The 24,700-nt window shown below is 36.4% G+C and overlaps 5 protein-coding genes across 8 annotated transcripts; 2 read left to right on the forward strand and 3 right to left on the reverse strand.

Annotated features, from left to right (window-relative positions):
- The first annotated feature begins 384 nt into the window (after positions 1-384).
- On the forward strand, positions 385-2,934 carry LOC111913526 (ubiquitin-conjugating enzyme E2-23 kDa-like). Of its 2 annotated transcripts, none has more exons than XM_023909232.2 (7): positions 385-665; positions 1,535-1,605; positions 1,848-1,927; positions 2,013-2,127; positions 2,290-2,342; positions 2,435-2,563; positions 2,650-2,934. In XM_023909232.2, exons 2-7 carry the CDS (start codon positions 1,562-1,564, stop codon positions 2,778-2,780), a joined length of 552 nt encoding a protein of 183 aa, XP_023765000.1. In that variant the 5' UTR covers positions 385-665; positions 1,535-1,561; the 3' UTR covers positions 2,781-2,934. The 2 variants fall into 2 exon arrangements, with proteins under 2 accessions (XP_023765000.1, XP_023764999.1); XM_023909231.3 differs by having other exon boundaries at positions 387-665; positions 1,518-1,605.
- Positions 2,935-2,960: 26 nt separating this feature from the next.
- LOC111913525 (probable inactive receptor kinase At2g26730) lies at positions 2,961-5,355 on the forward strand. Of its 2 annotated transcripts, XM_023909230.3 has the most exons (3): positions 2,961-3,084; positions 3,238-4,437; positions 4,638-5,355. In XM_023909230.3, exons 2-3 carry the CDS (start codon positions 3,282-3,284, stop codon positions 5,213-5,215), a joined length of 1,734 nt encoding a protein of 577 aa, XP_023764998.1. In that variant the 5' UTR covers positions 2,961-3,084; positions 3,238-3,281; the 3' UTR covers positions 5,216-5,355. The 2 variants fall into 2 exon arrangements, with proteins under 2 accessions (XP_023764998.1, XP_042755772.1); XM_042899838.2 differs by having other exon boundaries at positions 3,078-4,437.
- Positions 5,356-8,542: 3,187 nt separating this feature from the next.
- On the reverse strand, positions 8,543-9,537 carry LOC122196707 (uncharacterized). Its single transcript, XM_042899842.2, has 2 exons — positions 9,048-9,537; positions 8,543-8,854 (listed from the first exon to the last, which is right to left on the reverse strand). Exons 1-2 carry the CDS (start codon positions 9,440-9,442, stop codon positions 8,803-8,805), a joined length of 447 nt encoding a protein of 148 aa, XP_042755776.1. The 5' UTR covers positions 9,443-9,537; the 3' UTR covers positions 8,543-8,802.
- Positions 9,538-13,654: 4,117 nt separating this feature from the next.
- On the reverse strand, positions 13,655-14,651 carry LOC111913527 (protein NUCLEAR FUSION DEFECTIVE 2). 2 transcript variants are annotated; one of them, XM_023909234.3, is made up of 3 exons: positions 14,505-14,651; positions 14,310-14,383; positions 13,655-14,218 (listed from the first exon to the last, which is right to left on the reverse strand). In XM_023909234.3, exons 1-3 carry the CDS (start codon positions 14,565-14,567, stop codon positions 13,816-13,818), a joined length of 540 nt encoding a protein of 179 aa, XP_023765002.2. In that variant the 5' UTR covers positions 14,568-14,651; the 3' UTR covers positions 13,655-13,815. The 2 variants fall into 2 exon arrangements, with proteins under 2 accessions (XP_023765002.2, XP_023765005.1); XM_023909237.3 differs by having other exon boundaries at positions 14,490-14,641.
- Positions 14,652-20,716: 6,065 nt separating this feature from the next.
- LOC111913600 (zinc finger BED domain-containing protein RICESLEEPER 2-like) lies at positions 20,717-22,469 on the reverse strand. The gene is made up of 4 exons (XM_023909326.1): positions 21,819-22,469; positions 21,636-21,728; positions 20,948-21,254; positions 20,717-20,841 (listed from the first exon to the last, which is right to left on the reverse strand). The coding sequence occupies exons 1-4, from the start codon at positions 22,467-22,469 to the stop codon at positions 20,717-20,719; spliced, it is 1,176 nt and encodes a 391-aa protein (XP_023765094.1).
- Positions 22,470-24,700: the final 2,231 nt, after the last annotated feature.

Raw genomic sequence — 24,700 nt, forward strand, 5'->3', positions numbered from 1 at the left:
TCAATTTCAATTTCAAATAAATTTACAGTTTAAACCTTAGTGTTTAACATTTTGTTATAATTAACATGTTTAGTATACGGGTCTGATAACTAAACAATAATTTTAATTTATTTATTTTTTACATGTTTTTTTTTTCTCATAATTTTTATCTATTTCAAATTTCAAATTCAAATAAATTTCTTATTTAATCGTTCATATTTAACATTTTGTTTTAATTAACCCGTATAATATACGGAACTCACAACTAGTAACTAATATAAATAGTTTTATTTATGGATTTTTAAAACATCCTCTTACCGACAAAATATGAAAACATATTATTATTAATTTATTTATTATTCAGAAATAAGAATCCATTATTGTTTTTCAAGAAGATGATGATGACATTCCAAGAACACTTTCCCTCCCCCTCTTTCTCACTCATCCACGAATTTGACACGTTCATCGTCTTTTCCTTTTCTCCACGTGTGTGACATCTTTCTCTGCAATAAACTTTAAAATAAATGTCGACAACATGCACGCTATCCCAACCTAACGCCTTCAATTCGCCATTGTTTTCTGTACCCACTTCCAAAAACTTCCGCCCTCATTCCAATCTCGATTCTATACTCCCTTCGTTCCAGAATCCCACCGATTTCACAGATTTCGATCACTCAAATCTCTAGGTTTGCATTCTCCCCTTTTCATCGCTAATTTTTCTTCACTGTTTTCGTTTGATCTATGATTGTTTTGCTTTCTATTATGAAGGAAACTGAAAGCAGATCCTTTAGGAAAAAAACCACTCAACCATCGTAAATATTGAATAATGTTTAGGGTTTGATGTATGTGTTTCGTTATTTTCGCAATTTGGTTATTTGATTCCTTTACCCGTTGACATCACTCGGCGAAATTAACGCAATTGATCTCATTGCTCCCCAAATTAGAATCAATTCTGGACTTTTTTATATTCAAACTTCTGTAATTTTAAACTAGAAATTGAAGTACGTGTTCTTTGTTTCCTTTTATTTGAAATGACTCCATTGTAATTCTTGTTCTCAACAGTTGAATCTACTTATCGATTCCTATATTCACCATCAAAATTTCTTGTCGATTTATAAGTCATGAAGTAATCCAGTTGACTTTTAAAAGTTATATTTGGGCTTTTAAAGAATTGGGGAGATGATTAGTTGATGATTTTTTTTTCTATGTTTGATTCCACACATTGTGTTTAGAATATGCAAAAGTCTTTGTGACGAAATTTACTCGATTTGTGTAGTATCTGATATTAACTTTAGTGGTTATCATATGTCGGATTGGGAGTTGGAACTCTACCATCTGGACAAAGCGCAATTGGGTGTTTACTTTTAGAAACAATATTGGTTCAATCTTGTTTTTGTAGAAGACTCAAAAAAACACATTTTCAATTCATACTGCTTAATTATGCGATTGAAATGCATGTATAATCATGTATCATGTATGACCATGTTTTCTTTTACTTTTTTTAATCTTTTGTGACATTTGCTCAATATGCTAACCAGGCTACTAAATTCCATAGTTTGCGACTTGCTCTCGCCCAACGAAAATGTCTTCCCCTAGCAAGAGGAGAGAAATGGATGTCATGAAGTTGTAAGTCTTGTTTCTAATGATTATATAAGTTGTACTGGTTAGCAGTTTTTACACCAGACAAGACATGACTACTAGACAAGCTTTCTAGGGCAATTTGTAGGATTGAAGAGGGCATTCATGTCTTTTTGCTCTAGCGAGTCTCTATCCCATATTGTTTCAGCTTTCTGGATAGTAGGATACATTGACATCGGTCTTGTTTTGTCATTTCATGTCCACTATCATGATATTATGTTTGAATTCAGGATGATGAGCGATTACATCGTGGATACACCAAATGATAGGCTTAATGAATTTAGTGTGGAATTTCACGGGCCAAAAGAAAGTGTGCTTCTTACCTCGCTTCCCCCAATTTTTTAAAACATTCGAATTGGATTGGATGTTTGAGCTCTAACTTTTGGAGTTGTTAGGTTTTTATGAGGGTGGTGTGTGGAAAGTTCGTGTTGAGCTGCCGGATGCATATCCATACAAGTCTCCTTCAATTGGATTCGTGAACAAAATCTTCCACCCCAATGTCGACGAGCTGTGAGTACATAATACGTGATTAAAAGTTAATTCAAGCATTATTAATGGAAGCAAAAGCAAAAACGACTTCAAAAATGGTGACAAATCCTTTTATGTGTTACGTTTTTCATGTTCTTGATACTTGACATTCTTGTTATTGTCCGTTTTTAATCAAAATTGCAGGTCTGGATCGGTTTGCTTGGATGTCATAAACCAGTCATGGAGTCCAATGTTCGGTATTAAATCCTTCTTTTTTGCATTAGTCAACAGGAAAGTAGGAAACACCCATACATGTTCGAAGTTTTTCTAATTCTTTCTTAAATTTCAGATCTTTTAAACATTTTCGAAGTCTTTCTTCCTCAGCTCTTGTTATACCCAAATCCATCGGATCCACTCAATGGAGATGCTGCTTCATTGATGATGAAGGACAAGAAGCAGTACGAAGAAAAAGTTAAAGGTCGTATCCCTTGATAACATAAAATTTCAACACTAAAAGATATTTTATCGTCGATCTTTGTGATTAACATTGATTCAATTTAACAGAGTACTGTGAGCGTTACGCAAAGAACAATGGCAAATCCGTAGCTGAAGAAGACGACAGCGGTGAGGATGAAATCAGTGACGGACAGTACACTTCGAGCGATGATGAAATTCCAGGTCGTGCAGATTTATAAGCGATTGGTGTTAATCTGTTAGGGTTTGTAGTTGTGTTTTAACGATTGTATAACTATGATCCTATTTCGACTCCCGATTGTAAAACTTGTACAATTTACCAAAACCTGCAAATGTTTACAATATTACGAATTCAAATGTAGTTATACTTCCTTCTTTGTTCTTGCAATTGGTTTGTTTTTTGTGCTAAAAGCAAACAGATAGCCTGCATAGACCAAGCCAAGATTAATAAATTGATCACAAATGTCAAGAAGCCGGCCACTGTATTCCATTTTGACCATTTCCAGCCGGCTAATCTTGTAACTTGTAAGTTCTTCTTCTTCTTCACTCAACTTCAACTTCAAACCTTCTTTACATCTATCTTGCTGAATTCATTCCGCTACATTTTCACTCCAAAAATGGATCAAATTAGATCCAATTTATTTGTTTCGTTTTTGTTCTTTGTACTTTTTTCATCAGTAAGAACAGAAGATCAAAGTGTAATTCAGGCACTGGTCACATTCATGGATAAACTCGCGCCAATGCAAACCACCACAAATTGGGGATGGAACATTTCGTCGGACCCATGCACAAGTAAATGGGTCGGGGTTACTTGCGATGGAAGCAACGTAACTGTAAAAAAAATCGTTCTTGAAAATCTTAATCTATCAGGAACACTTGATCCTGGTTCACTTTGCAAGGTGAGTAATCTTCTTGTACTTAGTCTCAACTTCAACAATCTCACCGGAATCTTGTCGCCTGAGATTTCAAACTGTAATCGTCTCACCCATTTCTACCTCACCGGAAACCGTTTTTCCGGCAATCTCCCCGATTCCATTACAAACTTACCGAATGTGAAACGGATTGTGATATCCAACAATGATTTCTCCGGCGACTTACCGGATTTTTCAAGAACCACAAGTTTGTTAACGTTCTTAGCACAGAACAACCAGTTCACTGGTCAACTTCCGGGCTTCAATTATAATCAATTACAAGATTTCAACATTGCAAATAACAATTTCACCGGTCCGGTTCCTGATGACACGGGTCGATTCGATGGCAACAGCTTCGCGGGTAACCCGGGGTTATGCGGGAAAGTGTTGCCCCGATCGTGTCCGGTGAAAAAGAAAGAAAAAGAGTCAAAATTACGGGATTTTTTTATTTACTCCGGGTATGCAGTCCTCGGGTTTTTGGTTGTTGTTCTAGTCGCAATCATGTTAGTCAAGAGAAAGAAGAGGGGGCAAAATGAAAAGACGGATTTGTCACCGAAGAACAGTTCACGAAGCGGGCGATCAAGTGAATCGAGAAATAGCAAGAGGTCGGAATTCTCGTTGACATCGGTTGAAAATGGCGGGGTTTCCACTTCGATGGTGGTTCTATCAAGTCCGGTCGGGAACGGGCTGAGATTCGAAGATCTGCTTCGTGCACCGGCTGAATTGATTTCAAGGGGTAATAATGGAAGTTTGTATAAAGTGAAACCAGAGGGTGGGGTTTCTCTTGTTGTTAAAAGGATAAAGAATTGGAAGATTTCGAAAGATGAATTCAAGAAAAGAATGCAGAAAATTGATGAAATAAAGCATTCAAATGTGTTGCCTGTTGTTGCTTATTACTCTTCAAAACAAGAAAAACTTCTTGTTTATGAGTATCAACAAAATGGTAGTCTCTTTAGACTTCTCCATGGTGAGTTCCCAAATTTTCTTCATTTTTTTCTTTCATCTCAAAAAATAATGCGCTTTGCTTTCATTTCCATTGTGGATTGGACTTTGACTTTGTCAGCTACCTAACAGACCATTCACCATTATTGCACAGGAAGAATAACGTTTTTACAGAAATGGTTTTTTTAACAAAAATTTAAAGAACTTTTTGATTTGTTGTTTTAGGATCACAAAATGGGCAAATTTTTGATTGGGTTAGCCGGTTAAGTCTCGCATCTAGTGTAGCCGCGGCATTGGCATTCATGCATCGGGAGCTTGAAGCCGACTTGATCGCGCATGGAAACGTAAAGTCATCAAACATTTTGCTAAAAGACGACATGGAGCCGTGTGTGAGCGAGTATGGGCTAATGCCAGCAAATCACCAGGACCCGGGTCCCAGTGACAAGGACCCGGGCCCAAGCAAGACCCAAGAACGCACAACCAATGGAAATTTCAAGGGTGATGTGTATGGGTTTGGTGTGGTTCTGCTTGAGTTGCTGACCGGGAAGCCGGTTCAGGACAATGGGTCGGATTTGGTGACGTGGGTGAGGGCTGTGGTTCAAGAAGAATGGACAGGGGAGGTTTTTGACAAGGCGTTGATAGTTGAAGGGGCTAATGAAGAAAGGATGATTAGGTTGTTGCATGTGGCGTTAAATTGTATTAATGGTTCACGAGAGGCGAGACCGATGATGGGTGAGGTGGCGACGATGATATTGTCTTTGAAGGAAGAAGAAGAGCGGTCTATGACCTCTTCTGACCCGTGATGATTGTTAATTAGATAAAAAAAAAAAATTACGAGCATATTTAATTGTTGTAAAAAACTGAAAACCATTGAATTATTTCATTTCACGAGTTTAAATAGTTATGGTATGAAAAAATCTCATTGGGGATTACCAAACAATAACCACTAGCTAACCAAATTGATTCATCTCGTAGATGTTTATTGGATGTGTATTATGAGAGTGATTATCCGATTATTTAAAAGGTTTATTTTATACATGTTGTATATTTTTTAGTAAAGGATTTATTTAAACATATTAAATGATTTATTTAAGCAAAAGTTGTGTTTTAGAAATCATTAAAGGTGCATGAATGATATTCGTATACATATGCATTATAGGGTTACCTACGTGAAGGTAGATAGGTTGTACCCACCGGCCACCACAATGGAATGAGTTATTCTATTACCTAATAATTTATGTGGTCCCCACTGTTGAAGTAAGATTAATCACATCACTAGTCATATTTCGTGACATGAGAATTCATATTATGATGCAAATGTTGTGTATGGAATGGGGAACAAGATAACATGATTATAGGTCGAAGGAGGAAGAGAAGACGCTAAAACTTTCCAACGTGGGTGTTTTGTCTATTGCTAATCTATGTAAGTTAATTATATAAGAATGAATTGAAGGTGCATAGTTATTTGTGGAGTTTATATATCTAAGAAGGCATCAGAATTTTAAAAGCATTTCGGGATACTATCGTTGTTTCTTGAGTTTAAGTCTCATTCAAAATATTTTGTGATGAACGTAAGGTTGGTTTGGATAGAGATTGAAGGGCTTCTATTATGTGAGTGGACTGTAAACTCTTTAAAAAAGGTAGCATCTACATGGGAAATTGTCTTGATCTTATTCGCGAAAGGTGATTGTTATTATTGAAGATGTGAGTTACATTGTTCGGGGAAAGGAAATAGTCGGGTGGATTCCAACCATAGAGGGGGACGAGGTTGTTACTTGTTACAAATAACAAATGCCGCAACCTAATAGTATCAGAAGTTGATGAAAATATGTCATTCAGCCAAAGGTTGAGGGTTCAAGTCTCACTGAAGACAAAAGTTGTAGATTTATGAGTAGGACATTGGATGTATGTTAGCGTGTGTTAGACGTTTAAAAAAGAAACAAAACAAATGGCATATGGTTATTTACGGAAGATGACTTGGAGAATGATAGGAGAATCATGATAATGGGGAAGATTTATGAGTAGGACAGTGGATGTATGTTAGCGTGTGTTAGACGTTTAAAAAGGAAACAAAACAAATGGCATACGGTTATTTTCGGAAGATGACTTGGAGAATGATAGGAGAATCATGATAAGGGGGAAGATTACGAAGAACAGTTTCCAAACTCATTCGAGAAGATAGTGCTTGATCAAGGCAAATTCATGTTTGTATGACAAATGTGATAATTGCACCCTAACAAGCTAGCACATATACATTTTGTTAGGAAAATTAGGGTTTGCGGTGGAGATCTGGATACCAGCTTGGATCGTGATATCACTTTCCGAACTGATATTTCTATCCTATGTCTGGGTTACAAGAAATTCAGCCTAAGATAATCCAAGCGGACACCTACGTTTCTAGGCACAGAAAACGTAAGCTATTATGCTAAAAGGTTCTGTGAATGTGTGATGAAAAACGAAAGCTAAAAACCGTCCGTCTTCTGGAAAGGAAGAGTTGTTTATATATTAAACACGATTAGGGTTTCATTAGGGTTGGGCCGTCATTACTTGCTTAGGAAGCAAGTAATATTAATCCGGATTAGGGTTACCAAAAACTAACGAGTTTCGTTAGTTTTACCATAATCACCCCAGCCAGGGGATCTGCCCCTTGGACCCCGCTAGGGGCGCTGCCCCCGACCCCCGACTAGTCGTCAAACCGGCTTCTGACTCGATCTTATACATGCGTGCACTCCGCACAAACACGTACATGTATTAGAGTACAAATCATGAAACCCCTTAACTCACATGTTAGTTGCAGTTAATTAAAATGACATAGTGACACTAAAATCACCAACACATTTTGTAGTTAAAAGGCAACAGGCCAACAACTTACCTTTTGCAATTTTTTATTTTAGTTCCCGGTTTATTATTTTATTTTCTTCCTTAAGGACAATAAATGGTTTAAGCTTATGGAAATTTTTTAGGAACATTTTTATACACGACTTATCACGCTCTTTCATCCATTTCCATTGCATTTGATGTATATATGCACATGAGTATCATGTAATTTTGTGAAATAGTTGCTTCGATGTAAGACAATATACTTTGAGTTTTCGAGGTATTTTCGTTGTTTTGTAGAAAATATATAGTGTTCGGCAAACCTAGCTGGTCGCAGGTAGCTTGTAGCATTCTGTTAAACGCTACATGAATAAGCATTTGAATTTGAAGTGTTTTGTTTAAACTAAATGCTAGAAACTTGTAGTGTCAAACAAGACTTTCTATTCAAAACGGAACGTTTTTTGTCAAACACTAGAATCTACAAGCTCTCAAACGCTTCGTGTCAAACAATCCCGATGTGAAATAATTGACATTGGTATGATTTTGGATGATAAAATTAGATAAAGGCTTAATTGTGACAATGGAATTTAAGTCGGAAGATGTTGAGAGATGGATTTTTGTACATTTTAATAGGCCACACGGCTTTAGCCTATCAAATAACATGGTTGTATCGACGCGAAAATTGTTTTTTAATTGCATTCTTAAACCCGATTTTTGGGTTATTTTTACCATACACTTTTATCTTTTGGCCATACCCGATTTTTAAAATCATTAATTGCATGAAGCGTATGGCCAAATTAATGATTTTAAAATTCTACATGCAATTCTTCACTCAATAGAAAAAACCCACCCCATTTTCATCCTATGTATCCATTGAAGTGCATATTGGTATACTACATAAATGGAAGAGTCGATTAAAACGGCTAAACATTTCTTTAAGGATAGATAACTCGGATTTTGTAATGCTTTTAATTATATGAATTTACTTTCATCATATTTAATGCTTATAATAGTAATTTCTTTAATTCCCCCACCCCACCCCCACCCCCACCCCACAATTGTTATAATTTTATTTAAGTATAAATAAATAATTATCTATGATATATTTGAAATCAAATTAATCATTATAACTTGTATTGTTGTCTCTGAAAATGATGGAAGCCATCGACATGGTTAGGATATTAAGCAAGGAATATTCCTAAACGCTGCTTCGTATTATTACAAGTTACAACATAATGCTAATGGCAATGTCAAGACTCCATTGCCAGGTGCCATCAGTTGCAATCAATAAGCAACAGACGCACAAAACGACAAATAGAAAGCCATACAGGATTTGTACATTTATTCATTATATTGAAAACGAACATACTTCAAGTTTACAGAAATCGCCTAAAATACATACAAAGATTAACTACAGATATCGGCAAATGATTTCTAACAAAGGAGAAGAAACGTAATGGAAAAGTGTAGAAGCCTATAGAAGGAGCCATAGCCATGGAGGATTAATCATAAAAACAAATTTTTAATTCAAGAACACCTATGAAGTACAGCCGTTCACGTAATCTTACACCTTTCACTGTCCCCGCGCGTTTACTCTATTCACAAACAGGCCCCATCCACACGTACTAATCGAAAAAAAAAAATCTTACCAAAATGATCTAGCGATCCAGATTTAAAAAAGTTCTAATCAAATTCAATCAAACAAAATCAAACCGGTGATAATTGAACGCTAATCATACGAAATTCGGTCCGATTGCTTCCTTACCGAGATCAGTCGATGGTTTAGAAGTTATCGGAACCGTCGTCCGTGATGCGTACCTTGAAGAGAAGTTGCGGACCATATACTCGTTCTCCATTTCAGAATCTCCGTTATCCAACGCTCCTTCGTCGAAATTCAGCGCATAATCTAGAGGATCGTACTGAAACTTGGGGGATTGTCGACCAAAACTTTTGTTACGATTAAACCGGCGTATGAATGTCTTCCATCTTGGACCTGCAACGATCTCTGACCACTCCCGAATCTTCATCAAGGCGTCGATCCCTCGTGACCATAGACTTCTTTCAGAATTGTACTCCGGAGACGACGAACGTACTTTCTGCCACTGGTAGGGTATGCAGAAACAACAACGGCGACTGGAATATAGAAATTCTGATGGAGAAGGTAAGTCATGGTTTGATTCAGTGGTATCTCTAGGAGAAAATTCAGTCGCCATCGAAACACATGAAGGAGGGTGAGTAAGGTTTTGAGTGTTCTGGAAAGTGAAACCCCTTTTCTTATGTGCGTGATGAGAAAACGCCCACTGTATTTTATAGACAGGCAAAGGGAATAAAAATACAAAAGAACAAACATAATATAAAAAGATTATAAGTCGAGCCAAATTCTTTACTCGATTTTCATTTTTCGGTTTTAAAGTTTACTTTATAAATAAATGTTATAAATTGGATAAAATTTCATTTTGTTTTGTGTTTATAAATAGTGTTTAATCATAATAATGACAACGCCTATTGCTAATTTCGAAATGACAATCTAATGTCTCCACTATTTAATATTTTTATATGTTTTTAAAAAAGTATATAAATAATTAATTTGTTAAACATGATTACAAAATTAGGTTATTATGATAATAATATGTATTTGTTTAAAATAATTTAAAAAATTATAAATACTGTGAGCATCTTTCAACCCATTATAACAGAATTTTATGTATCATCTAAACTCGCTATAGATAAAAGGTTCAATGAGTCAAGATTGCTATATTTACTTTAGAAAAGGTATTTGTGCTTTTTACCAAGCTTAAGTTAATTCAATAAAATACTACAAAAAATAAAGTGAATTGTAGATCATTTCTAATAACTAATCTATCAGACAACTAGAACTGCAGTTAATTCCCAAAGGGTACACTTCTTTTTATCTATTTTGAAGTCTACAAATAATTAGCATATAAAATATGATTAAAATATATCGTTACAATACTCAACGTCTCGAATAATACTATTTTGGAGATATTATATTATATGGATACACATGAAATTCCTACGTTCAATCAATTTGACCTATATCATATTAATTACATCTTTTAATTAAATCAATTTGATCAATTAAAAAATAAAATATAAGTAACTTTTTTTAGCGATCATGTAAAAATCAACATCAACCAAACATTTAGGTAACACCTCAATCAAGGAGGGCCCATCTCCTTTTTTAATCTAACACTATTATTATTCATGAATTGTTTTATTAGGTACGAGCTGTTCCTTCATATTGGTCCCCAGAAGCAGTTTTTTTGTTTATCGATAATTATAAATTTCTATTAAATAATACATAGAATTGAAGTATATACAACTAGCCAGACCAATTAAATCTACACAAAATATTATTATACAATTGACAACTTAAGATTCTTCGAGAGATAAGTCGTCTACTTCATCACCTAGGCTAGTCTTGTTCAAATTCTTGAGAATTATATGAAGATGAAGTAGTCATATCTCATGATACTATTTTATTCTCAAATGAATTACCAATGATTGTCAACGACCACAAAAGGACAAAAAGACAAAGAAAGTTTTAATGAGGGGATATTAATCAACTGTCATCCCTCTTGATCTATAAAAATCTTAATCTTAAATGTGCGAATAAAGAAGTGAATATGGAAGTAAGGTTCAACATATTTCTAATTCCTAAACCTTTTTACACCAATTTCGATTTGACACTAAATTAACCTTTTTATAGTATTTTTGCCTTTAATTTGGCAATGACTTTTACCTTTTTATAGCATTTTTGCCTTTAATTTGGCAATGACTTTTACCAAGGCTGACATGGCTTCCTTTTAAAGTCTTGGGTCAATACAATCCACATCAGCAAATGAAAATGAAGTCAATTGAACTGCGAGGAGAGGATCTAAACCATGTTAGAAATTAAAGTCTTAAAGAATATCAATGTATTTGGATATTTCGTAGATCATGATTGTAATCATTTTTTAAAATATGTGATTTCGAACCTATAGTCTTGGGGTATCACAAAATCGGATGTGGGATAATCTAGAACATTTCAATTTAGAAATCAGACCATTTTTAAATCAGAAACACAGAAAAATACCATGTTTGTATTTTTGAGAGATAAAATAAATCTTAAAATCAGATTTTGAGAGTACATCATTAGTAATCCATTTTCTAGAACATGAAGAATGTTCTTATACAATAGGAAAAAGTTCTTATGGCAGTTGACTCCAGATTTGGCGCCAAAACTAGTAGTTATTAGACATAACTAACGCTTGCATCATCAAAAAGTCATCAAATGAGTTTTGGTGTGAAAATGCATAGCTGAAGTTATACCCGATGTAAAATTCAATTTAGGTTTCGGGACGTTGCCTCTTGAAACCCCGTCTACTAACCAGTCAACTGGATATTATTGTAATGGAATGTTTAGGTTGAATATTAACAATAAAGTTGCGGGTTCTATATACATGTCTTATTCTGGTATTGATAATTCTTTTTTTGTCATGCTTGTTTAGGACATTTACATTATAAAAGCATGCTTGAATATTTTTTTTTTCGTTTGGACCCAAATTTTACTATTTTTTTTAACTAAAAAAAATCAAATCATATAGAGAGTGAAGCCACATCAGCTTTAAGTGCTTACATGGCTTATGTAACCTGGTATATTAGGTCGCAATGACCAAAAAAAACAGGTCGACATCAACTTTGTTCCCTTAAAGGGCAAAAAAATAACTTTAGGGACTAAATGTGCTAATACACAAAACATAATAGGGCCGTTGCGTCATTTTCCCTTTTATAATATTTAGTATACAAATATTTTCTTTAATATTTAACTTGCTTTATTTACATATATAAACTGAGGAAAAAAAATACATATCTAGTATAAAAATGCATACTTCAAACCTTGGTTTGAGAAGTATGAAACGCCCATAAGCCAAGGTGTGATGCGTTGCGTGCTCAAACATGAGGAGTCCACTCCAGTATTATCAAAGTACTTGTAATTTGATTCCACTTAACATATTTATTTTACCTTGTAAGCACTTATCTATAAAAATACTTTTACTTATAACAAAAGTATTTCCAAAAAAACATTTAAAAAAAAGGTTGTTGAGCAAAAAACCATTAACAATGATGCAAACTAGAATTGTTGGGCCGTGCTACAAACAAACCAAGGGAATTACGTGTCTAATCTAGAAGGATCAGGAGGGCAAATGTGAAAAATGGCTAGAAAGTCTGTTAGAGAGAGAAATGAATAAAAGGAAGAGGGCTTTCATTTAGGCATGTGGCTGTGACTTTGTGAGAGAGGGGTTTCCTGGAACAATCATTTGATTTTCCAATCATTTGATTGTGTTAATCATTTAGAATCAATTTCATCTTCTTCTTCCTTAATTCTTCTTTGTTCTTCAATTTTCTTTTAACCCTAATTTTGAGTTCTCGTCAAACAATCATAAGCAATAAAAATACAAACAAACAAAAATTCATAAGGTTAGGCAAACATTTAATCAATTCTCTATTCAAAACAGCAAAAACCAACATGCTAGCAAAATCATAATAAATATCAGAAACCAATCATGTAACACGCTGACAACAAATAACAACAAAGTAATTGCAAATATGAAAAAAAAAAACAAAAACAAAAAGACAAAAAACAAAACAAAAAACAAAAACAAAACAAAAACAAAACAAAACAAAAAAAACAACTCACTGGGAATTCGACATCAATAGATTTTTTCAGGGAATTAACTTGTTTGAAGAGGACACTTATACACTTTATTTTTCATGGACATCGATTATTCAGGAAATCGATTTTCAGGGGAATCGTTTTCTTAAAACAATGTAGCAAGCCCAGCTTAATTGTCAAGTCTTTGGGTATGTTCGGCTCAAAAGCTTTTAGTTTTTTAAAATTAAAAATACAAACTCAAATTGAAGGAAAATAACTTCGTTGTATAAAGTTTTTTATTTTAAACAAAAAGCCCACAATTTAAAACCCATTTCAAGTAGTTACCAAGGGCTTTAAGGAGGTTTTAGCTTTTAACTTGTATTTATATTTGGGCACTGCCTCATCAGTATTCCTAGTCAGCAAATATGCCATGTAATCATTTGAATTGTAAGAAATGTCCCTAAAATAAAAGCCAATAAATAAAACCAAAACATGCCACAGTAAAAAGCTAATAGCTAAATGCAATTAAAGACAAAATGTCAAATTTTACACTTTAAATAGCCTTTGTTAGGGATTTATGGCGGGGATTGAAGAGGATTTTGGATGGGATTCAGAAGTACAGAGAACTTTGGAAGACAAAATTTTTGTAAAATCCAAACTACCATTGTAGAATAACTAGTCAAAACTCGACCCAAGTAGAATACCCTCCATAAATCCCAAACAATTGCAATTGAAAATGTAATTCCACCCTTCCCCTTCAGTCTATTACTGGATGTCAAAGACAACTTTCAATCAATCACAGTCAAACAGACATAACAACGAAGATATCACAAAACGTGCTAGGAATGTGTTATGGATTTCAGAAACTAATACAGTACTAGTAATCACAGAAGAGCTATTTACTAACAAGGAGCATCAAATGGAATTTGCTTACATGGAAAGTGCACTTCCAGCACCGCCGTGAACCACCCAGAACACGTCTCCAGCATCATCGGATTTCCCTGTATCAAGCGCAACAGCACCAAAAATTGCCCTAAAAGCACCACAGACAACTGAGGAAGTCGAAGAATTGGTATTCGAAGAGACCCTAACCACATTCTGCAACCCTAACCGCATTCCATCAACAGCACACGATGTTTCCACTTTCGATATCTCCGAAACTCGTTTATTCAGATCCTTCGACGATATATCCACATCTTTAGTCAACAATCTGAGGGAAGCAGTTGTCTCGATGATGCTCTCACCTAGAATGCTTAAAGCTTTGTTGTTCTCTTCAGAGTAAGATGAGTGAGTCATCGCGCGGCGCAGAAGCCCGATGTTCTGAAAATCATAACTGCAGAAAAACAGTTACTCACTGAAAGCAACAGATAATAGAAAAAACTCGAAGAACGCTACTACTTAGTGTTCTTCTTCTGATAACTTACTTCAGATGCTTCTGAAGAGTTTCAAGTGCAACGGAGAAGGATGACGACCTTAACAATTGCGATCGAGCTGAAACCTGGTAACGTACAATTTTTGAGAAGTTAGGGTTTTACTTTCGAGTTGTAGAGACGAAGTGAAAATTAACAGTGTAGTTTGTGAGAAAAAAAAATAATAAATCGTACGGGTGTACAGAGTACCGGCATTGGAGAGCAGAAGACGGCGGCGATGAAGATCACGGGGAGCACTGGGAGGAGATGCATTTTGCCGATGAAATTTGGAGGTGTCGAATTTCAGGGGCGATCAAAAGCTAAATTTCTACAAAGGAGTGATTCAGGTGATAAGAAAACATATGAAAAAAAAAATAATAGTAATAACAAGACAAATTTGCAAATTTGGTCTCTTGGTTTAAAAAAATTGAGACTTTAGTCAAAAAGTTTTGGAGTTGCTGGTCTTAAAAAGCTTTCTTCGATACCTTTTCCCTCGTCAACCTCCATCTCCAAAATCGTTCATTGCTAACCCTAATTCATTATGTGAACATTTTGAGCTTGAAAGTGTGCTTTTGGTGATCTTGAAGGGAGAAGAAAGAAGTTGAATCAACTTGGAAGCTCAAGGCATCTTGGATGCGGAAGTATCTTGCCCTCAAGCATCATTTGGAGGTATAAAGTTCGGATCTTGATGCATATTTGCTTTGGATCTTGCTAGTTCTTAGGTTTTTATGCTTGTAGTCCCATAATCTTGGTGTTCATGAGTATGGATTACTCTAACCTATAAGGGTTGTCCTTCAAGACGTTTTTAGGTGCTTAGAACCATAAAAAATGTGATCTTGATCCCTTTCATTTCTTCATGCATGAGATATGAGGTTTTAGGTTGTGTATTAAGTTAGGGTTTAGTTGTTCGACCTTTTAATAACCGATAATGAAGAACCGTACTACAGTCAAGGAAATGATGTGTAACGTCCCAAGGCTAAGACCCAAAAATTTCATTTTTAACTTAATAAAACAGGAATCCAAAACAGTGTCATATAATAAAGAGAGACCAAAGTATATCACTACATGACAAAATATCAGAGTGAATTACAAAATGCGGAATAGAGTGGTGTGTGATCTGCAATCATCCCAGACTCTTCCATTTCGAACTAGAAGTACCACACACATATCATATCATATCATAAACTGAACAACCATGCATATCGAGTCTACAGTGTGACTGGTCTGCCTGCACCAGGCCTTCAGTCCACCCGGTCCACTCTCTCTCTCCGAGTCTACAGTATGACTGGTCCGCCCGCATCGGGCCTTCAGTCCACCTGGTCCACTCTCTGAGTCTACAATATGATTGGTCCGCCCGCACCGGGCCTTCAGTCTGTCTGGTCCACTCTCCGAGCCTCGGTACGTCTGGTCCGCCCTCTTGGGGCCTTCAGCCTATCCGGACCGCTCGTCGGGCCTTCGGTCTAACCGGTCCGCCCTGGTATGTTGGCCTATAGCACAAAGCAGGACCCACCTGAACCCAACCCCAGTCCAACAACCATGTGCACATAAACATATAATCATATAACATCTCACAACTAATCAAATCGATCCAGCATATCACATAACATAACAACATCCTAACCAGGATACCGACCTAACATGTCACTAGCATAGCATCATCCTATATACCAGGATACCGACCTTAACCAGGTCTCTAACACATACCATCCTACTTACCAGGATGCAGACATAGCAAAGCAATAACATAACAACAACTACTCGGATTTCCATCCGATAAAGGGTCGGCCTTGGTGCCTTAGACCCTGTTGATATAGTGAGGATAACTCACCTACAACTGCCGACTTGAAGAAATAAGACCACGCTGCTCCGACCACCAGCACGAACTCCACCACTGATCATTACCAAATAACCAAAACCAATAAACACCAATAATTACTAAAATACCCTTGGAAGTCAAACTGGTCAACCCTTGGTCCAAGTCAAAGTCCTCAGTTAAGGTCAACCTTCTTGGTTGACCCTACTCACCGAGTCAACCCGTTGACTCATCGAGTTCCTATGTTCAGAAACTCCCATGCCACGACTCAACTCGCCGAGTCGCCCCAAGACTCATCGGGTCCAACAAGCTCTGAGTCCCTTCTTGCTCAACTCACCGAGTCATCCCTCGACTCACCGATTCACAGCTAAACCAGAAAAGGCTAGGACTTCATGACCAGACTCGCCGAGTCCAAGCATAGACCCGCCGAGTCCAAGGCAATCTTTAACAGACTCGTCGAGTTGTTCTTCCAACTCGCCGAGTCCATGCATATATTCATACAACTCGTCGAGTGCACCCATGTGACTCGCCGAGTCTCTTCAGTTCTCATTCAAAACAGAGGCTTTTCAAGCCATGCAGGGGACTCCAATCCATATATCCATTCTTCTACAGCCTAACCCTCACACAAAGTTGCAAACTTTACGTGAAAGCAAGGAGATATAAGCCCAAAACACTCCTAGGGCTAGGGTTAAAGACAAAGGGCTTCACCAATGACTCTTAGACAGGAACTTTATGACTATAAGGGCCGTCACAAGTCTAGATCTGAAGTAGAAACTTCAGATCTAAGCCTCAAACTCAAGATAGATCCCAATCGAGCTAATGGATTCCAAATCAACCACCATTCATGAAATAACAAGGAAGTAGCTTAAGGTAATGTACTCTTACCTTAGAGATGAGTCTAAACTGATGTAGTCTTCAGATCCACAAGCTCTCTTGATGCTATCCTCAAATTCCTCCAACTTCTCTTCATCAACTTCTTCTTCCAAGCTTTAATCTTCTCAACAATGGAGTCTCTCACGATTTAGGGTTTCTCTAGATCACTCAGGGAAGATAGAGGCTGAAATGAAGGCATATTATTCTTTAAATAGGGTGCAAACCCTAGGAATTAGGGTTTCTCATTCCAGCACAGACTTGTCGAGTCCAGCCTCCGACTCGGCGATTCCGGTCACTTAACATGTGTCCGACACACGCTTAGACTCGACGAGTTGCAACTCCTACTCGTCGAGTCCCTCTTTTCCAAACTTACACTTTACCCCCCTGAACTCTTGATTCTGACTTGGGATGTTACACATACATATCAAACACATAATGGGCCCCACCCGGTATACAGATCTGTCAATCAACGGGCCCCGCCCTAACTCACATAACTGGCCCCGCCCACTGAGTATAATAGGCATCGCCCTAACTCGCACAACGGGCCTCGCCCAACATACAAACATGCTAGTATAACAAGTAATAGCATACATAATAACCATTGGGCCCCACCCACTAAGCATACAGACACGTACACATGCAAGAGTCACGCATACATCTAGCACACTAACATAATAAACCCTGGGTTGACATTGGTGCCTTCGACCCGCTAAACATGATGACGAAGACTCACCTCAGACTGCTAAATCTCACATATAAATCTCTGGCTGTTGGTCCGACAATCCCCACGCTATCAGCATAAAATAACATCCAATTAATAATTGGATCCCAACTCACACTAAGAGTCTAAGCTAAGGTAAGATACCATTTTACCCTTTACCTAACTTGGCCCAAGGCCAAAGCCCAAACCAAGTACTCAAAGGTCCGATTCCAAAAATGGTCACCCAAAGCCCAAATATGGCCCAATCTTCCAAACTGGACCAAAACCCTTTCGTGGGCCTTCAACCAAAAGGATCCATCATAATGACATCAGCCCAAAGTAGAAATATGATGGCCTAACAAGGCCCTAATCTCCTAATGTCTAAATATGAGCCAAACCTGAGAAGCCCAAAATTTGAAGCCTACCTGCTGAATACGCGGGGCGTACCCAACTTGTACGCTTAACGTACTGCTTATGGGGCTAGTACATGCAATGTACCAAGTTGGTACGCCCAACATACTCCCCTGTTGACCACCCCACTTCATTGAGCGTTTAATCCAGTGAGGCTTCAAGCTAAACTCTCATATCTGATTTCTTAGGGTGACTTATCACGTAAAGTTGGAAAACTTTACATACATGCATGTCTTAATGGGGCTTCAGAGCTCAAAAGTAGGCCCAGTTTTATGGGGGTTAATTTATTTAGTTTTAAGATTGTATTCCTTATATATTAATTTAGGGCCCTATTTTTCTTCTTAGCACAGGGTCCTTAAAATCTGGGAGCCGACCCTGCTCAAAAGGACTTAACCAAGGTCTTAACACATGCATGGTCCAAGATTCATTATAAAGCTTGCATTTTTATGAATAAGGGGACCAAAAGAAGCCTAGATCTAACACCATAACTTCTAGAGTGAGTCAAGGAGCTCATCAACCACTCCAAGGACCCAAAAAGCATAAAATAACAACATAACTAGATCTAGCGTCATGGATCATCAAGATGTGATGTTTTTACCTCAAAAAGCTTGCAAATGATCAGCTAACCCCGAATCTTCAATCTCAAGACACTTATCCAAATGGTCTTCTTATTCTTTTCATTCACAAATCACCAAAAACACTCTTTAAGGCTGAAAACTCACAAACACACACCAGGGTTTTGATTTATGGACAAATGAGGGTGGAGGTTGGCTACACATGACCAAATGAGGTTGTCTTAAGGATTAAATAGGGTGCAAACCCTAAAAATTAGGGTTTCACTCATGCCCACGTATGCCATGTGTACTCCACGTACGCCCCGCATACGTGGTTAAGACCTGCGATCCTGAATTGCACTAGTACGCCCAACGTACTCCAACTTTCCTGAAGTTGGCAATTCTGCCCCCTAGGGACCAATTCTGCAAAACACTAACATAACAAGGGTCTAAACTGTAAAGTACTTTGAATTGGGTGTTACATGATGTAAACAATGATCCAATTGAACCGATTGAATCGGATCATGAGTTTGAAAACATAGCGGAAGTATAAGATAATGAACAACCAATTCCAGTCAACAATAATGTTCAACAAGGAGTTGCAAACCAAAGGCCCTCGAGACCAAGAGTACCTCTAAAACGATTTCAAGATTATGAGCTTGATCTCGATAATCTCGAAGAACTTCTCCTAACAATCAATGTCGAGCCGATATTGGTTGAAGAGGCGAAGAAAGAACCGGAGTGGGTTAAAACCATGAATGCGAAAATCAATTCGATAAACAAGAATAATACCTGGACTCTTATGAACAAGCCTATGGGTGTGAAGTCAATTAGACTCAAATAGTGTTAAAATTGAAGTAAAATGCAGACGAAACCATTAATAAATACAACGCAAGGTTGGTTGGTAAAGGTTATGTGCAGCAACCCGGTATTGATTTTCAAGAAGTAATTGCTCTGGTAGCTCGAATTGAAACCATCCGGTTTCTTATAGCCTTAGTCACTACTAATGGATAGGAGCTTCACCACTTAGATGTTAAAACGGCATTATTGCATGGAGAATTGAAGGAAACTTTTACGTATCGCAATCGAAAGTCTATATAAAGAAAGGCAACGAGCATAAAGTGGGTCGCCTTACAAAAGCACTATATGGTCTAAGACAAACACCTTGAGCATGGAACACGAAGCTTGGCGGGATTTTGAAGAGTATGAAATTTCAAAAGTGCATGAAAGAACTATCGATGTACCGGAAAAATGATGGAGCTAACTTGTTGGTTTTAGCAATTTATGTTGATGATTTATTTGTCACAGGTACAAATCTGAACATGATCAAACGATTCAAATTAGAGATGTCCAAGAACTTTGACATGTCGGATCTTGGAAGATTAACTTACTACCTTGGCATTGAAGTTAAACAAGAAGAATCAGGGATTACTATAAACCAAGAAGCGTATGCTTAACGCATTCTAAAAGAAGTCGGTTTACATGATTACAATATGACCCACATTCCAATGGAATCGAGAAATAAATTGCCGAAGGCCGAAGATGAATCCGAAATGGACCCGACATAATATCGAAAGGTGGTAGGATGCCTTAGATATCTCTTGCAAACAAGACCCGATATAGCATATGCAGTTGGATTTGTTAGCCGATACATGCAAAATCCAAGAGAATCACATGGTGGTGCAATCAAACACATCCTAAGGTATAGGTGTGGCAATGTGTTGGGTTGGGTCATAAACGGGTTGACCTGTTTAGATAAACAAGTTGAAAATGTCTACCCAACCCAACCTATTTATATAAACAGGTTGAAAATTTCAACCCAACCCAACATATTTAGTTAATAGGTTGCAATCGGGTTGACCTGATTAATGTCTTCCCAACCCAACCTGTTTAATAAACGGGTTGAACATGGGTTGACCCATTTATATTTCCAAAAAAAAACCTTAAACATCAGTAAATCATTAAATCCATCAAACAAAATCACATAAAACTTAAAGGTTCAAAAGAAATTCAAAACAACACAACCATAACTCGATAACAGAAACTCAAATCAAATGTTTAATTTCTAATTCTAAGCAACTTGACTCTCACTTTCACCAACTCGACTTCCACTTTCGGTATGATTTTCCTGTTCATCGTCCATCTTTTCCATCATGATAGCATCACAAAGCTCCTCAAGTTGGGATTCCATTTTTGCTATACAATATATAAGCTTAATCTTAATAATTAACTATAAAGAACGTATGGTTGTAAATGATAACAATTAAAATGTATAAATAAGAAGTGAGAAGTGAAATCTAACCTTCTCCAAATACCCAATTTCTTAGACAAATAATAGCCTCAACTATAGAAGGAGCCAAAGAACTTCTATAAGCATCAAGTACCCTGCCACCTTTGCTGAATGCAGATTTTGATGCCACAATTGAGATAGGAACAACTAAAATGTCCCCAGCCATTCGAGCAACAGTTGGATATCGAATCTCACGAGTTCTCCAGTAATCCAAGATGTTGAAATTGTTAACTCGTGGCATGAGTTTCTCCTCTAAGTAACACTCGAGTTCAACTTTTACAACTTGAGAGGTAACCTTGGTTGAAAATTTATCAAAGTCCTAAAATAATCAAAATAATACATAACTACATAAGTATCATGAAATTACATTGTTGAATTGCCATTAAACATCAGGCATAAAAATAAAAAAAAAATTATTTGACACCAGAATGCATCAGACGTAAAAGTAGAGTGGTAATTAGCATCAGACATTGAAAAAACCACCTGTAAACTTTTTTTTTTTACATCCGACATTATTTAACTGAGATTTTAGACATTAAAAAAACCATCATTTTCATTAGACATTAAGATTTTAGTGTAATTAGGAAACTTATCAAGAAATTAAGAAAACATTAGAATGATAGTTAACAACTAGCAAGTTAGCATCATACATTAAAAAAACTAAAAAGATGAAATAGTAGAATAATAGTAAAGAACTTACCATCATCGGTGAAGAAGAAGCTCCATCTAAGTCACCATGAAGTTCTTTCTGAGAGTCTGACATGCTCTTGGCTTGACCATATTTGCTTTTATTCTAATTTGAATCATCAACATACTCATTGAACAACGAAAATAGTTTCTCTTTTATTATTGACAACTCAGAGTTGCACCCGTCCCCATACACTTTCTCATAACCCCATTCAACCATTTGAAATTTGTATCGAGGATCCAAAACAACTACAATCGCCATAACCGTGCTAAATTCAGCCCAATACTTCTCAAATTTTGCATACATCCTTGTAGCCATATTTTTCATAAACCTAGCATGGCTATATTTTTCTTTGTGTAACAACACTCGAAACATCAAAACATTGGTAAAATAAAGATTAGTAGCAGGATATTTAGAACCAGAAAAAGCACATGTCACCTCATAGAAAACCTGTAAAAACTTGAAAATTCTTTCAATTTTACCCCATTCCTCACTTGTTGGACAATGTGAATAGTTAGCATCCATCTTTTGCAAATGAATAAATGTCTTTTTGTAGTACAAAAAAGATTCTAACATCATATAGGTGGAGTTCCATTGAGTGAGAACATCTTGCTTTGGACCCTTAGATAATTGTAACTCTACATATGCAACACTATCTTTGAACATTTTCTTCCTCAATTGAGAGCCCTTATAGTACTTTACACTTTCTCTAACCTTTATGACAACATCATCTAACTCTTTCAAACCATCTTGCACAATTAGATTTAAAATGTGTGCACAACACCTCACATGAAAGTAAGCACCTTCCGAAAGCAAATAAATTTCAGTTTTAAGAAAATCAGCCATCACATCATTGGAACAAGAATTATCCAAACTCCAAAGTAATTGAAAACACTTTTTTTTAATTCCCCAATCCTTCAAAAGACTAAAAACATGATTACTCATAGCAAGATGGGTGTGTGGTGGAGGCAAACAACTGAAATTAAGGATTAGTTTTTGCAAGCACCAAGAACTATCAATGAAATGGGCTTTTAAAGATAGATAACCATCAGTGGTTATAGATGTCCAACAATCAAATGTTAAAAATATTCTACCTAGGGTACAACTCAACAAATCTTTTATTTTTAACTTTTCAGTCCTAAACATATTTTTGATATTATATTTGATTGTATTACTTTTAACAAGATTCACTTCATGATTTAAATAAGTGAAACATCGTCTGATGCCCTCATATTCGACAAACTAAAATGGCAAATCATGCCTCACAATAGCTATAACTAATAATTCACGAAATGTAGAAGGGTTAAAATCAGGAGCCCTCTTAGTCAAAGAACCACTACTACCACCACCATCTAATATCATTTTGCCAACATCCTTAAATTGATTTTTTTTGCAGTTTTCTATATGGCGTTTCAAATTTCTAGTACCCATTCTACTTTCAGCATTATAAACCTTACCACACTTTTTACACTTACAGTAAGTTTCACCTTTTTCATTACGTTTGAGAAATTCATAGTGGGGCCAAACATTTGATGTTAGTTTCCTAGGACGTTTGGCATCAACACTTGAGTTATTTGGCTTTACTTGTTTATTTTTCCTTGTCTTGTTTGGCTTTGGTGGAGGTGTAGGAGACTGAATATCATCATCTTTCTGATATTTCCACTGTATTCATCATAAAAAGAAAGAAAATCAAATATTAGAAATTTAGATTGAACTGAAAAGTTTAATGCTTAATACAATAATACATGACTGGCGATTGGTGAATGGTGATTCCGTTGCTAGGGTTTGATATCGGTTTGTAGCTAAGTTGTTATCAGGTGCAATTTCAAGTAAAGGAGGGTCAAAATTAGGGTTAGAAAAATCGAGTGTTTATCATGAGATTTGAGAATTGAGAAGGAAACAAAAATGAAGGAAACTAGAAAAGTTGTTGTCTACTTGTATTGTGCTTACATACCGGTTACATAGGAGTATGATACGTGCGAAGATGAAAAGTCATCTGGTAATACTAAATAGCCAAAAATTTCTTGGATGAATAAAATAATTAACAAATAAACCGTTAGACATTTAATAATCAATTAAAATAATAATAGTAAATTAATATATATTAAAAAATATTAAAAAATTTAAATGGGTTGGCGGGTTGTAAACGAGTTAAGAATTCTAACCCCAACCCAACCCATTTAATTAAACGGGTTAAACAGGTTGATCCGTTTATTTAAACGGGTTGAAAATCTTAACCCAACTTGCTTTTTATTGGGTTGGGTTGACGGGTTTGGGTTGGGATTGCCAGCCCTACTAAGGTACTTACGAGGAACAACAGGATACAGAATCAAGTACGAGAGGATGGGACAAAATCAACTCATTGGATATATTGATATTAGTCACAATGTTGACCTGAATGACGGAAAAAACAACCGGTCATATTTTCTACTATGGGTCATCCCCGATAACATGGTGTTCGTAAAAACAAGATACCGTTGCTTTATCATCTTGCGATGCGGAGTATATGGCAGCCATCGCGGCTGCATGTCAAACAGTATGGCTTTAAGATTTGCTAGGAGAAATCATGAACAAACCACGATAGAAGGTGGTTCTAACACTTCGACACAATTCGGCTATCAAACTAACGAATAATCCTATTTTTCATGGAAGGAGTAAACACATCAACACAAGATTTCACTTCATTTGTAATTGTGTTGAAAACGAACAAGTGGAGGTGGAGTACATTCCTGGTGAAGAATAAAAGACGCATATTCTTACAAAACCACTAGCTCGAACCAAGTTCAAGGAAATGTGGAGCTTGATCGGGATCGAAGAAGTCTCTAGAAGAACTTAGAGATTCGGGAGTGATTGTTAGAATCCTAAGTCGTGGATACCAAACACTTGGTGAACAAGCAATTGGATTATGGCAAGTCGGTCATATCTTTCCTAATTGTAATCTAATGCAAGCCGATTATTAGATTCTATAAATACAATGTCTTGATCGAGTCAATGGTTAAGAAACACAGATTGTAATCGAAAGGTTTTGAGATATTTTCCTATAATCAAAGAGTAGTTTGATTTATTTGTTTGCAATC

This window comes from Lactuca sativa, chromosome 1 (assembly GCF_002870075.4).
Source record: "Lactuca sativa cultivar Salinas chromosome 1, Lsat_Salinas_v11, whole genome shotgun sequence".
NCBI lineage: Eukaryota > Viridiplantae > Streptophyta > Magnoliopsida > Asterales > Asteraceae > Lactuca > Lactuca sativa.

Coding starts and splice junctions, on each gene's coding strand:
- LOC122196707 (XM_042899842.2), bottom strand. CDS start 9,442: ATGGCGACTGAATTTTCTCCTAGAGATACCACTGAATCAAACCATGAC. Junction 8,855..9,047: donor GTCCGCAACTTCTCTTCAAG/GTACGCATCACG, acceptor TTTTTCGATTAG/TACGTGTGGATGGGGCCTGT.
- LOC111913600 (XM_023909326.1), bottom strand. CDS start 22,469: ATGGCTGATTTTCTTAAAACTGAAATTTATTTGCTTTCGGAAGGTGCT. Junction 21,255..21,635: donor CTTCTTCTTCACCGATGATG/GTAAGTTCTTTA, acceptor TGATTATTTTAG/GACTTTGATAAATTTTCAAC. Junction 20,842..20,947: donor AAATTGGGTATTTGGAGAAG/GTTAGATTTCAC, acceptor TATATTGTATAG/CAAAAATGGAATCCCAACTT.
- LOC111913527 (XM_023909237.3), bottom strand. CDS start 14,567: ATGCATCTCCTCCCAGTGCTCCCCGTGATCTTCATCGCCGCCGTCTTC. Junction 14,384..14,489: donor TGCCGGTACTCTGTACACCC/GTACGATTTATT, acceptor GTACGTTACCAG/GTTTCAGCTCGATCGCAATT. Junction 14,219..14,309: donor ACTCTTCAGAAGCATCTGAA/GTAAGTTATCAG, acceptor GTTTTTCTGCAG/TTATGATTTTCAGAACATCG.
- LOC111913525 (XM_042899838.2), top strand. CDS start 3,177: ATGGATCAAATTAGATCCAATTTATTTGTTTCGTTTTTGTTCTTTGTA. Junction 4,438..4,637: donor TCTCTTTAGACTTCTCCATG/GTGAGTTCCCAA, acceptor TTGTTGTTTTAG/GATCACAAAATGGGCAAATT.
- LOC111913526 (XM_023909232.2), top strand. CDS start 1,562: ATGTCTTCCCCTAGCAAGAGGAGAGAAATGGATGTCATGAAGTT. Junction 2,343..2,434: donor GTCATGGAGTCCAATGTTCG/GTATTAAATCCT, acceptor CTTAAATTTCAG/ATCTTTTAAACATTTTCGAA. Junction 2,564..2,649: donor GTACGAAGAAAAAGTTAAAG/GTCGTATCCCTT, acceptor TCAATTTAACAG/AGTACTGTGAGCGTTACGCA.